Here is a 12,829-nt window from a genome sequence, read left to right as displayed (position 1 = left end):
TTGACCTGAATCCAATTGAAAATCTGTGGGGTGACCTGACGACAGCTGAGCAAAAGAGATGCCCTCGCAGTTTGACAGGTCGAGAACATTTTTGCCAGGGAGAGTGGGAAAATATTGTCAATTCAAAATGTTCCAAGCTAATAGACTCTTACCCAAAAAGACTGAGTGCTGCAATCAACTCAAAAGGCGCTTCAACAAAGTATTAGTTGAGGGGTGTGCAAACTCATACAACCAGGTTACTGTAAGTTTTGGATTCCCCCCCCCCCCTAAAATGTTTGATTGTTTTTCACTTTATTTTTACAAGTTGCAATTAAAAAAAAGGGAAAAATTCTGACATAATTTATCTTGGTTTAATTTTTTACATCACAAAAACCTGCCATTTTAACAGGGGTGTGTAGACTTTTTATATTCACTACTGTCTTTTATGATCAAATATTTGAATAAAGCATTATTTTGTGCACTTATTAGTTCAGTGTTTTGTGTTCAAAAAAAAAAAATCTGCTGTGAACCCTCTTGGAAATGGCAGAATTCTTCTTCTGTAGTAGATAAATATAAAGTAGTGAGCCAAGAATTATACCACAGGGTGTAATCATAAGAACATCTAGAATAGTTCAATTTAACTGTGAAGTTTTTTTCACTTCCGCTTTGTTCTACCAGACTGCATAATAGCAGTGGACAGACATTTTCAGAAACAATACTTTTGGTAAATTAATCATAATATCTAAGGTTTCGCATATTAGGCCAAATTAGCATATTGTACTTGGACCCTGTTCATTAGTGCATGTGACCCAACAGTATGTAATAGGGATAAGGCAGGGTTGAAGATGGGGTGTGTGCAGGGATTTGACAATGTGACCATTTTGTTTCTCGTTCTGTATTTGTACAAGAGCGGTATGCGTTTATTTAAAAAAAAACTACAGCAACTGAATTACATACTACTGAAAATGTTTTCAATAAAAATATTTTAGAGAAATGTACTGAATTGCATTGATGTACAAAATTTGCTATACTAAGTAAGTTCGGCAATTGATTGAACAAGGCTCCTAAAGAATACAAAACCGTATGGTTCTCCGGGTGAGTGACAGGGAGTGTCTTTTAATATGCCTCCCTAACCTGCGGTAAAATAAGAACATGAACAGTATCAATCTGGGATGAAAGCTTTTATAAAAGCCCAAAGGTGGGTGCAGGACGTTTTCTCTCCCTGTAGTGTAAAGTTTGTCATCGTTTCCATCTTTCCTGTTTACTCCAGCACAAACACCTCCAACACATTAACACATTCATATGTAGATAAACTGAACTGAAAAAGAGACTGGAGGTGAACAGATTATTCCAGTCTTACCTGCCAGGGGAGCCTTGCTGGTGGAACAGAGCAGGCTGGCACTACTCTTCTCACTCTAAAGAAAGAACATAGATGCAGAAAAACATTAAGACCTCTGACAAAGACAAGGGTTTTTAAAGTGCGTATTGCGGGTTAAATTTTGTACAAAATTTACTATGAAAATGACCTGAAAATGACCATTTGAAAAGTTAATACAAGCTAGTTAATAAAAGTTAGTACAAGATATAAGGACACAAATTCAGAGGAAAAAGTGGCTGTCTTGAGCCAAGCTTGCAAAAACACCTTTCCCCCCACCCCCAACATCACGTAGTATTACGTAACAGAGGGGAGCTGGTCTCTCGGCACTGCCTCAGCTCAACGTGTAGTAGTAGGGGGTAGTGAGTCTGAGCGGTCGTGATATAGTGAGTTGGTCTTTTTTTAAGCAGTTTTACATTGCATTTCCCCATTTATCATCATGGGTCAATTTGAGTCCACAATTTTCCTAACAGGAAAAGGAACAGTGCTAGCTTTCATGCAGCTTTCACGCCTGGGTGCATATTGTGCAGGTGAAGAGACAGGAAAAACCCAGCTGTGTGTGTGGCACTCATTTTAGACTGAAGGAATATCTTCCTGGCAATATGACGGAGTTCAGGATGGTATGTCGAAGCCAGGACCGGGTGAGACTGACAGCTGGTGCGGTTCCTTCAGTGCACACAGTGGCTTCATCAGGTCTGTCATTTGCAGTAGCCTCTGGTTCTGCCGATGGTGGGAGTAATGGTCGGTCACAGATCTGTCAGATTTACTTCAGAGAATGATGCAAGAGAGAATTTTTGACCTGGTCAAACCGTTTTGACCTTGCATTATTTATTTATAATTACAAAATAGGTGCTTATATCTACTATGTCTGCAACTGCTGGCCAATTCAATAACAGGAATGAATAACAGGAGTGAATTGGCCAGCAGTTGCAGACATAGTAGATATAAGCACCTATTTTGTAACTATAAATAAATCATGCCAATAGACAAATACACCCCCCCCCCATTGGACCGTTAGCGATCACGTGTTTTTGAATGTCGCACCTCTCCCTTCCCCACTGGATATTGTGCATGTGATGTTCATGACGAGGCAATAAATGGTATGTCCTTTCCCGAGTAGCTTTATTGACAGCTGATGATTGCTTATGGCATGAAACAGGCTTGTACTGTCTCATAAAGAATGTACTTGACTCACTGGATTTTATATAAATATATATGTGTGTTTTTTTTTTCTTTGTCCAAATTTAGCTCCTATATTATTTTCCTACACATGATTAACTGCTCTTTAATTTTTTCAAGGCAGGAGAAATTTAAAAAGGTCCACAGTTGAACCCAGAGATGTCATGTAGATTTATTACAAACAGTAAACGTGTGCTCTGGTCAAGTAGCATCTACTTGCTCCTAGAAACGTTTCATATAAATTACACATTGGTATTGGGTTTTTGTAAAGTGTGGCATAATGGTAAAAAAAAAAAAAAAAAAACAGTTTGATTCAAATAAAATGAAGTCCCTGTTTACACTTGGTATCGACTACCTAGTTTCAGTTTGGTGGAGGAAGATCACTCGTCTTCCCTCAATCTTGTGACACACTCTTTGGTCATTTTTGTTAGTGTATGCCCGCAAATGCAGGGTGACATTACCACTACTACGACTTTCGGCTGGGTCGCCACAGCGGATCATCCATTGGAAGAGAAAAATATTACTCTTATAAACATAAAACTATATTTTTTTATGAAAATGTAAGGCACACCTACATGTAATGCACTCTTATGATTACTATGTAATGTTCTATGGTACCAGTTTGTACATGCAAAGTAGCTATCATTGGTTTAATTGTGTCGTTACAGTATCTCGAGTAGTTTAAGCCTAAACTCACCATAACTACCAGTCCCCTCGAGCATACATAAACCAACTTGTGTTGCTTTATGTATGTTACACTGGTAAATTGTGTTGTCATTTCAAACTTAAAAGCCGCCACAATGCAAGAAACAAAGCCTCTGAAATTCAGTTTTTCCTGAGGTGTGTGGGTGGGGACTAGATTCCCGCTTTGATCGAAAAATCTCAGACTTGTGAAGTCTCAAGGTTGGCAAGTACGAGTCACAATATTACCACCTGACATGGGGATTTCCAACCATTTATCCTTAGGGGCCTCAGAGTGGTCTGGGTATGAGGTGAAGGGTTGTTTACCCAAAAAAGGTGAAGAGCCACTGAGTTGCAACATTTGCTTCGGACAGGTTTGTCCTAAGCAGTCTACATGTGGTGCTGAAGCACGACGTAACTAGTCATGTTGGCATCAGAGCAGCAGGACAGCTGAGTGAAAATTTAGACACTTTTTGTTTTTAATGCTCACTATAGTTCACTTGTTTTGTTAAGATGAACAAATGGGGTCAGAGTTTTCTTAAAGATTTACTGTGATGTAACTGATTTAGGGCTATACAATTAACGCTAGAATGACCAAGGCTGTAAATTTGCCGGTTTTGGATTTTCAAAGATGAATAACTTTGTTGGAAAAAAAGAAGAAGATACAAACCTGCCACTACCTGAATTCCCCTAAAATTGCATATATTTGCATGTAAAATTAGTTTTAGACCAATTGCACACCAAAAAAAACGAAGCTATGACAAGATCTCCCTAAAATGACCACGAGCAGTCAAATTGATGGTGCATCATGATGGTCGCGTCATTTCCTTCACCAAGTTCATTTCTCTGTCCTAGAAAAACACCAGTGTTCTCCAGAGTAATAGTCTAAACACGATTTTTGATTATTGCCAACATGTCTGGGTACAGAGGCCATTTCAGATGCACCATGGCGTTGCAGCGTTTACAGGCGTTGGACAGTGGCCATTTTAAATTGTTTGAAAAATAGTATTAAAGTTATTAAAATGTTAATTTTGGTGTCAGTTGTTTCTTAACAGACATACTAACATATGCAATGCATTAATATCTCAATTGGGTATTTATCTTGACGGAATATAGAGTTTAAAAACCGGCGGTTATTTTGACCGCCCATAGTCATTTTAGGTCGGAGTGAAATCCCAGTCATTCTAGTGTTAAAATCTGATTCGACTTAAGTGCCAAAAAGTTGGTTCTATGTTCATTAGACAACAAAATCTCTTTGTTCAAGTGGACAGAAATGGACAAAACAGTCACCTCTCTGAGTTGCCTGAAGAAGTTCCTCTTGCAGATGGTCTCCTCGACCTGCTGCTCCCTGGTGAGCCGAATGAACTCATGGCAGCGCATGGGCTTTATGATCATCTGTTTATAGATTCGCTCCTTGATGCTGCTGAAGATCATATTCAATGACCTGGGCAGAATCCCGACTTCCACATCAGTACCTGGAGCCAAAATACGGCGTTCATGTTAGCATGTCAATTGTAATTCAAACTGAAACAATTTACACAAAAAGGAAAAAGTCAACAAACCAGTGAGATTTCTGCCCTTGAAGTTCATATCCCCAGCTTTTAACTTGGACCAGCAGGTTCTGCTTCTTTACTTTGGGATTTTTACCCCCAGAAAGGGTCTTATGGGGAATGCATGAGATGCTTCCCCCAAGTGTACTTTTTCAAAAGATGTGTATTGTAGGTGGAGAAGGATAACAATACACAAGGGTCAGACATCTTGCTGTGAACTGTATGAAACTGTTCATGTCAGTACAACTTCTACAGGTGGAAGTTGTATACTCATTGGCAAAAGGTAAACCGTTTTACCATTGTTTTGGCAAGATATGTGGATATGTGCTCTGATGCTGTGTTTGAGTAGTTATGTAACCAACTTGTGGGCCTAATGTAAATTTATTTATCACTGTTCTAGAATTTCAAAGAAAATTGGCTTCGTCTTTGTTCATAAGAGTGACATTTTTCACATCCTGACAAAGAACATTTTTGACTTGCATCACCCTGCACTTACAGGCATACATTAACAAAAACATCCATCAGTGGGGCACAAGATTGAGAGAAGACAAGTGATCTCCTACCACCAACTTGAAACTAACCGGTAGTGTATCAATTAGGGTTGCATGTTGATATCTGCACAACATCGGCATCAGCCGATAAAGAAGTGAATTATCGGCAGACATGACAAATTTCTGCCGATGTGCCTGGCCAATAAGGTGACACGTTAACCATGCACATGTGACAGGCGTCCGGGTGGCGTGGCGGTCTATTCTGTTGCCTACCAACACAGGGATCGCTGGTTCGAATCCCCATGTTACCTCCGGCTTGGTCGGGTGTCCCTACAGACACAATTGGCCGTGTCTGCAGGTGGGAAGTCGGATGTGGGTATGTGTCCTGGTCGCTGCACTAGCACCTCCTCTGGTCGGTCGGGGTGCCTGTTCAGGGGGGGAGGGGGAACTGGGGGGAATAGCATGATCCCCCCATGTGCTATGTCCCCCTGGTGAAACTCCTCACTGTCAGGTGAAAAGAAGCAGCTGGCGACTCCACATGTATCGGAGGAGGCATGTGGTAGTCTGCAGCCCTCCCCGGATTGGCAGAGGGGGTGGGGCAGCGACCGGGACAACTCGGAAGAGTGGGGTAATTGGCCAAGTACAATGTGGAGAACAGGGGGAATACACACACAAAAAAAAAAAAACATGCTCATGTGACAATGCTAAATTTTTATTATGAGTGCCAGCAACAAGCTTCAACATGTCAGTTGGATGGAAGTATTTTGAAGTATCTGAAACAGATAACAAAATTACCATTTGCAATGCTTGTAGAACACCAGTGATGTAAGGAAGGGTAAAACAAACACTCCTTTAACCCTACCAATTTAATTATGCATCTTAGGAGCCGTCGTCCTGAATATAACGCAGTTTCTCAAACGCAGGCAGGAAAAAAGGCGCCAGCGAAAACCTGCCAGCAGCCTCTACTTCAGCCATTTGACAAAGCTAAGAAATACAGTAGCAACCACCTACAAGTGAAAGCCCATTGAATTCACTGCTCTTGTTAACCAGCCATTCACTCAGACTAGTGCAATGCTCATCCTCATAATTGTGGACGTAACTTGGTATGTACAACTTGAAACTTTTCACCCGTTTGCTGGTAGGTGCAGGTGAAAGTTTGTCGACAATTCTGTGCACGTCGCTGACATTTATCCATGGCAAATCTTGAAGGCATTGCAAAAAATATACCATTGTCAATAGCACACGCCAACAAACAGGAAACTGGTATGACCGCCGCAGTAGAAACTGGAAGTCAGAGCTGACTGGAATATATTTAGTGCAGCTTGCGACTCCCTCGATGAACTCACTGACACAGTGACGTCATACATCAAGTTCTGCAAGGAAATGTGCATGCCTACAGTGACATTGTATGGCAATAAAAAAACTCTGGTTCTCCAAAGAATTACACCTCCTACACAAAGAAAAGAACTGGGCATACAAAAACGGAAACAGGGATCAATACAGAGCAGCCAAGTATAAATTGCGTGCTGCAATAAGAAAAGCAAAGTCCAGCTATGCAACAAAACTGGAACAACAATTATTTTCTAGTTGCTCCAGATCAACATGGACAAATCTTAAGGAAATGACAGATTACAAAAAGCACCCCTGCTCCCCTCCAGATGACCATACCCTCCCAGATAAATTAAATGAGTTTCATGCAAGTTTTGAAAAACCTATTCCACCAGCAGCCCCCCCCACTCCCACTCCAATGCCACCCTTCTGCATCCAGGAGGATGAGGTGAAAGCTACATTCAAGAAGCTGAACATTAGGAAAGCAGCAGCGCCAGACGGCATCAGTCCTGCTTTGTTGAGCCACTCTGCAGCATAATTGGCCCCAATATTTTCCACCATATTTAACACCTCTCTAAGCCAATGTACAGTCCCACAGTGCTTCAAACTCTCTACCATCATTCCTGTGTCAAAGTCCTCAAAGATCACCTGCCTCAATGACTTCAGTTGCCCTAACATCTGTGACCATGAAAGCATTTGAGCATATCATTCTGTTATACTTGAAATCTTATACCTCCCCAATGATGGACCCATATCAATTTGCCTATCAAGCCAACCGGTCTGTTTAGGAGGCAGTTAGCATAGCCCTCCCACCATGCCCTGCAACACCTGGACTCACCAAACACCTACACACGCATCCTGTACATAGACTTTAGTTCTGCCTTCAACTCCATCAAGCCACTCAAACTCTTTACCATACTTGAAGAGGGAACGGCTATCCTTGAACGGGGGGGGGGGGGGCTAAGAGTGCATCTGTCACCATCTTACAATGCTGTGATGGCAACTATTCACAAATCCTCTGTGAACAGTACACATGACCATTGTAACTCTAGTTAAGGATCACGGCAATTTGCATATGAAATATGTTTTCAGTCGTTATGCCACTGTATTGTTTATAAGGGTGGGGACACCTGCAGTCAGTTGAGACTGAAGAGGTCACTTAGGGCCCAGAAACACCAAACCGACTAGCCAAGGCCAACTGTTGCGTCGCCTCATATCGCCTGCCGTCTGGGCCAAAAAGTAGCACTTAAGCACACCGCAAAAACTACTGCTGATGGCCAACTAGCATGTACGTTCTGCACCGATTCACTAAGCTGAACAGCCAATCAGAGTGATCTCGCTCACCGCCGGTTCAACATGCTGAATTGGCCGAAAAGCTGCCGACAGGGGTCCAACTACTGCCGACGGTGCTGGACACACTGCAAAAATCGGTCACAGACGCTCCCGACAGCCCGACGGCCGACCATCAGCCTGGTGTGTCGGGGCCCTTAGATGAGCGATGAAACTTTTCTCTCAATAAGCATTGTGTCCAGATGGACCGATTCAATTTTGTGATATAGTATATTGCAAAGCTGAAATCTATTTTCCACTAATAATCTGCATGTCCAGGTGCTCAGGGTATGTCTTGTGAAACTATAATCGCTTCAGTGAAAATCATTTTGACGGAGAAATCAATGTTCTCCTGCCTATAGAGCCGTTCTACATTGCCTACATGTACCAGCTGCCAATGTCAGTGGAGGCAGAAGTAGGCCAGGTTGCTATAGCGGGCTATGGCGATGGAAACAACATTGACAAGTATTGCATATGTTATAGACATGTCAACCCTAAGATTAATAACAGACCTGAGGTTGAAAATCGGTGAAATTCCCCTTTAATGCATAGTACAGCCCTTCTTTGTGTATATATATATATATATATATATATATAAATTCATTTCTGGTTTCTTCCCTTTTTCTCCCAATTTAGTGGCCAATCAATCCCTATTTTAGTTCAAACACCCACCCTTATACTGTATGCGTTTGCCAACTGCATCTCTCCGGCCAGCAGTCTCGAAGGAGACGCCTCCCCACTTTCGTGACAAGGCGAATCCAGCCCGAACCACTGCTTTTTCCGACACACACAGAGACGCATTCATGTGACGAACACAAGCCGACTCCACCCTCCCTCCCGAAGACAGTGTTGCCAATTATTGCTGCTTCACCGAGTCCGGCCATAGTCGGATCTGACGAGACCGAGGTGCAAATCCCTGTCCCCAGTGGGCAACTGCATCGACACAAAGCCGATACTTAGACCGCTACACCACCGCGGACCCCAGTGCAGCCCTTCTTGAACATATGAATTAAACAAACAGACCTAGGAATGTGAATGTCTTCCCAGCATTGGTCACTCCGTAAGTGAAAACGAGGGAGTTTCCTCCTTTGAGAACGTCTCTGATCAGGTCTTTCACTGTGCCATCAAACAGCTCCCTCTGGCTCGTCCCTGGACCGTACACCTGTTGGGTTGATGAGATTGCAGTGTTCAGAGTTGCAGATATGACAGACTAAACTCAAAGGCCACTTTGCGTAACACTGCTGTTTCTGGCACCACTGGTGGTTTCCTCTGTTCACATATACAGCTACTATCCCTACGGTATACAGAAAGCATTTGTTCATGCGACATGACAGGGCCTTCAATCTTGTTCCCCACTCTATTGGATATCTTATTTTAAACTGAAACGTATGGCATCTCTATCTCCACATTATTTATTTATTTATTATTTTGGTACTTTTTAGCTTCCTAATAACTATTTAACACAGTAAAGCTAAATATTGATTCTATTTTCTGCACAGATGGAACAAAGCTCTCGTTTTTAAATTGGTACAATTTCCAGAAATTTTTTAAATCCAATTTAACTTTTTGCTGGTTCACAACAAAAAAAAATAATCAAGCCTCAGACACATTTCAGCCTGCTGTGAACAAGTTTTGGATGTATGCCTATCAATTAGTTCACTCCTAAAAGCATCTTACATAATGTTGATATGGCACTCTTAAGGCTTTGTTCAATCTATTTTCATCCAAAAACATTTCTGTTAATATAACTAGGTCTTAAGTCAGTAAATAGCCGATACAACGTTTACAGCATATCAACACCAACTTGCGTTCACATGAACCTGGCCCAGTATCTGGCATTATCAATGCCAGTTGGTGCACATGTGCACACCGATGTAATTTTCCGGTGACATTCTACATTCTAAGACTTCATGTTTCATTGTTTCACTTTTCAAAAAGAAAAGCCTATTTTGAGCCTCTTCTTCTTCTCTCAGCTTATTCTCCATTTCTCAGGGGTCACCACAGTGGATTTTACAGTTTCCATTGGTACCCTGTAAGGGCACAGCACCAACGGTGGCCATTGTTAACCTGGGCCTTGACTGATCCGGTATGGAGCCTTAACCGATCCAGTATGGTCTTGTCAATCCGCATACACTAACAGTTCATGTGATGGGCTGGCCTGTGTGGTTATACAGTTTGAGTGCAATGCCTTGCCTGTGTTCAAATAAAATGTAGTTCAGATACTCTGGTTTTTGCATCTTCCCTCTACCAGTCAGTGCCATCTAGTGGTAGGACCTTTAAATAAAGAAAATCTCGCCGTTTCTGTATAGTGGGTGTAAAAATAGCAAACTGTCTCGGGGGTACTATTGGTCATGAGATACCACAGAGACCAACCTGAGAGAACTGAAAGCGCTGCCCAGTCTGGGGAAGTGATTTGTCACTGAGCCTTGATGACACAGAAGACCTGGGTGGCTTCAGCAGAATCGTATCAGGGGGCTCAATGCTAACACAGTCCTGTAAAAAAACACAAACAACACAGTGAAGACAAGATACCAGGCTTGTCTACTTATGATATATTTCATAATTTTACCTGCTCTCACTAATGAGCTGCTTGCATCTTGATCAAGTCTCCATGGTGGTGTTGGGTTAATGTTAAGTTTGGTGTTGAGATCATTGATCAGGGGAAGTGTCATCAATTTGGAACGGACAGCATTGGCACACTCTAGGAAGACCTCTACCCTCAAACAAATACACTGAAAATTCATCATCTGACTTTGCTGCTTAGTTAAAAAACTGTTGGAGCTCAGGATCTATCCATCTCATATCACAATATACATACTAAAAAGAGAGCCATTGTTAGACAGTAACACCTAGTGCTGAAGTACTCTATGTGCCATGGAGGTCCTAATGCATGCATGTTTTCTTTCCAACTCAACACTGCACCAGCTAATTTCAATGATTGATCCGCCTGTCTGATTTTAGCTGTGCTACTCAGTGAAATCAGCTTGTGTAGTGTTCGGCTGCAAAGGAAACCTGCATATACATGGGACACAATTGAATATCAGTGCTTTAGTGCTTAGTCTAGTCAAGTTCACATTCAGTTCAGTTAGAAACAGGAGAGACAACTCATTTAGTAACGATTCCTGCTGGAAACAGTTGGTGACAACTGAAGAGGACTCAAGTTCCAATGCAAATGAGGTTGGCTGTGCATGTACAAATGGGAACAGAAGTTGACAGCTAGTAGTTGTACAGTAATTAACCGCGCAATCGTCTCCGAACATTTCATTCTCCTTCAAAACAATGGAAGGTGTGGCAGATTGTTGTTAACTTGGACAGATGCTGAGATGAAATTCTTTTTATGTTTATGAGCAGATTCTTTTTAGCTGTGTTCGCTACCAGAGAGGATAAAAAAAAACACATTCTCCAGCTTCACTTGGCAGAAATAAACAAAACTTGAAGGACCAACTCCATACTTGTAGATCACATTTATTCCCACACAATATGTGAAATGCAACATTAAAGTTGGGAGCAAATATTGAGGTATTATTTACTTATTGAAAGTGCTGAAAATACAAGACTGAGTCCCGTTATTTGTTCATCCATGGAAGGATTCTCGTTCAACTAAATGTATGTGTGTATACAGACACCAAACATGAACGACTCAAGACAACTTCAGTTGTCAAGCCCAAAGATGTAGACAAAACCACACCTTAGAGCAAATACGATCATCTACTATTACTACTTTGGGCTGCTCCAGTTAGGGGCCGCCACAGCGTATCATCCGTTTCCATCTCTTCCTGTCCTCTGCATCTTCCTCTGTCATGCCAGCCACCTGCATGTCCTCCCTCACCACATCCACAAACCTCCTCTTTGGCATTACCATTTTCCTCTTCCCTGGCAGCTTCATATTCAGCATCCTTCTCCCAATATACCCAGCAACTCTCCTCTGCACATGTCCAAGCCATCTCAATCTTGCCTCTCTTGCTTTGCCTCCAAACCGTCCAACCTCAGCTGTCCCTCTAATATGTACTCGTTCCTAATCCTGCCCTTCTTTGTCACTCCCAATGCAAATGTTAGCATCTTCAACTCCGATTTGCCAATACTACCATCACATCTACAAAACTGATAAACTCGATATCAGCCAAAAGATATGGATCTTTCTACATATCAATCTTTATTCACAGAAATACCATTTTTATACTTGGATCCATTTATAGTTAGATAAACTTATAGATAAACCCAGATTTTAACTGACACCCCCCCTAATTTTACCTGTGACTCTCCACTGCCACTCTCTGATGATGTGAAAGGCCGAATACGGAGGAAAACCTTGAGGTGTTCTTGGTCCTGGATGGTGGGATCCTGCAAGAAAATGTCAAGCGAAAAGAGTGGGCCTGGTTGAGAGTGAGAAACAAATAAGCTCTGTAAATGATTTGCATTTGTGACATTCAGTTGATGCACCCATCCAGAGCAACGTATAAATGCTATGAAGGATGGTGGGGATGAATGAAGTAAGTTGTCGTGGAAGTAGTATAATAGAACAAGAGCGGAAAAAAAATCAAATGCAGAGACAGTATGGAACCAAAGTAACCAAAATCTTTGAATGTCTCTGTTTAAATGGGCCCACCTTTATGAAATGTCTTTCGGTGAGAAGTAGCACATTTAAAGTGCTTAGGGATATTTTAGTGTATGGGACTGGGTCATTATTGCAGAGGAGACGCCGGAGCCATTTCACCACTTGATTAGATATGAAAATAAATAGATGAATAAAACAAACTTTGCATAATGCCGCTTTTGAAGTTAGTGAAAAAACAAGACAAGAAAAAAAGAGGTAACAGCCGATATTTGTTGACGAATGTTCCCCATTTAAACAGCTTCAAACGAGACAGTACCAATAAACACCAAGAAGAAGAAGAAGAATACGAGACAGGTGTGGC

General features: G+C 41.7%; 1 protein-coding gene across 1 annotated transcript in view; it reads right to left on the bottom strand.

Annotated features, from left to right (window-relative positions):
* Positions 1–12,829, bottom strand: part of kif20ba (kinesin family member 20Ba) — a 96,713-nt gene that overhangs the window by 83,780 nt on the left and 104 nt on the right. The window contains exons 2-6 of the mRNA XM_056292276.1: positions 12,165–12,254; positions 10,287–10,406; positions 8,937–9,075; positions 4,499–4,689; positions 1,340–1,394 (exon numbers count right to left, since the gene is read on the bottom strand). Of these exons, the coding sequence (XP_056148251.1) occupies positions 1,340–1,394; positions 4,499–4,689; positions 8,937–9,075; positions 10,287–10,406; positions 12,165–12,254 (595 nt within the window). The remainder of the gene's footprint in view (positions 1–1,339; positions 1,395–4,498; positions 4,690–8,936; positions 9,076–10,286; positions 10,407–12,164; positions 12,255–12,829) is intronic.

The sequence above is a fragment of the Lampris incognitus genome, chromosome 13, assembly GCF_029633865.1.
Source record: "Lampris incognitus isolate fLamInc1 chromosome 13, fLamInc1.hap2, whole genome shotgun sequence".
Classification (NCBI taxonomy): Eukaryota; Metazoa; Chordata; class Actinopteri; order Lampriformes; family Lampridae; genus Lampris; species Lampris incognitus.
Note: the sequence above shows the minus strand (reverse complement) of the source record. Positions and strands in the feature narration are given on the sequence as shown.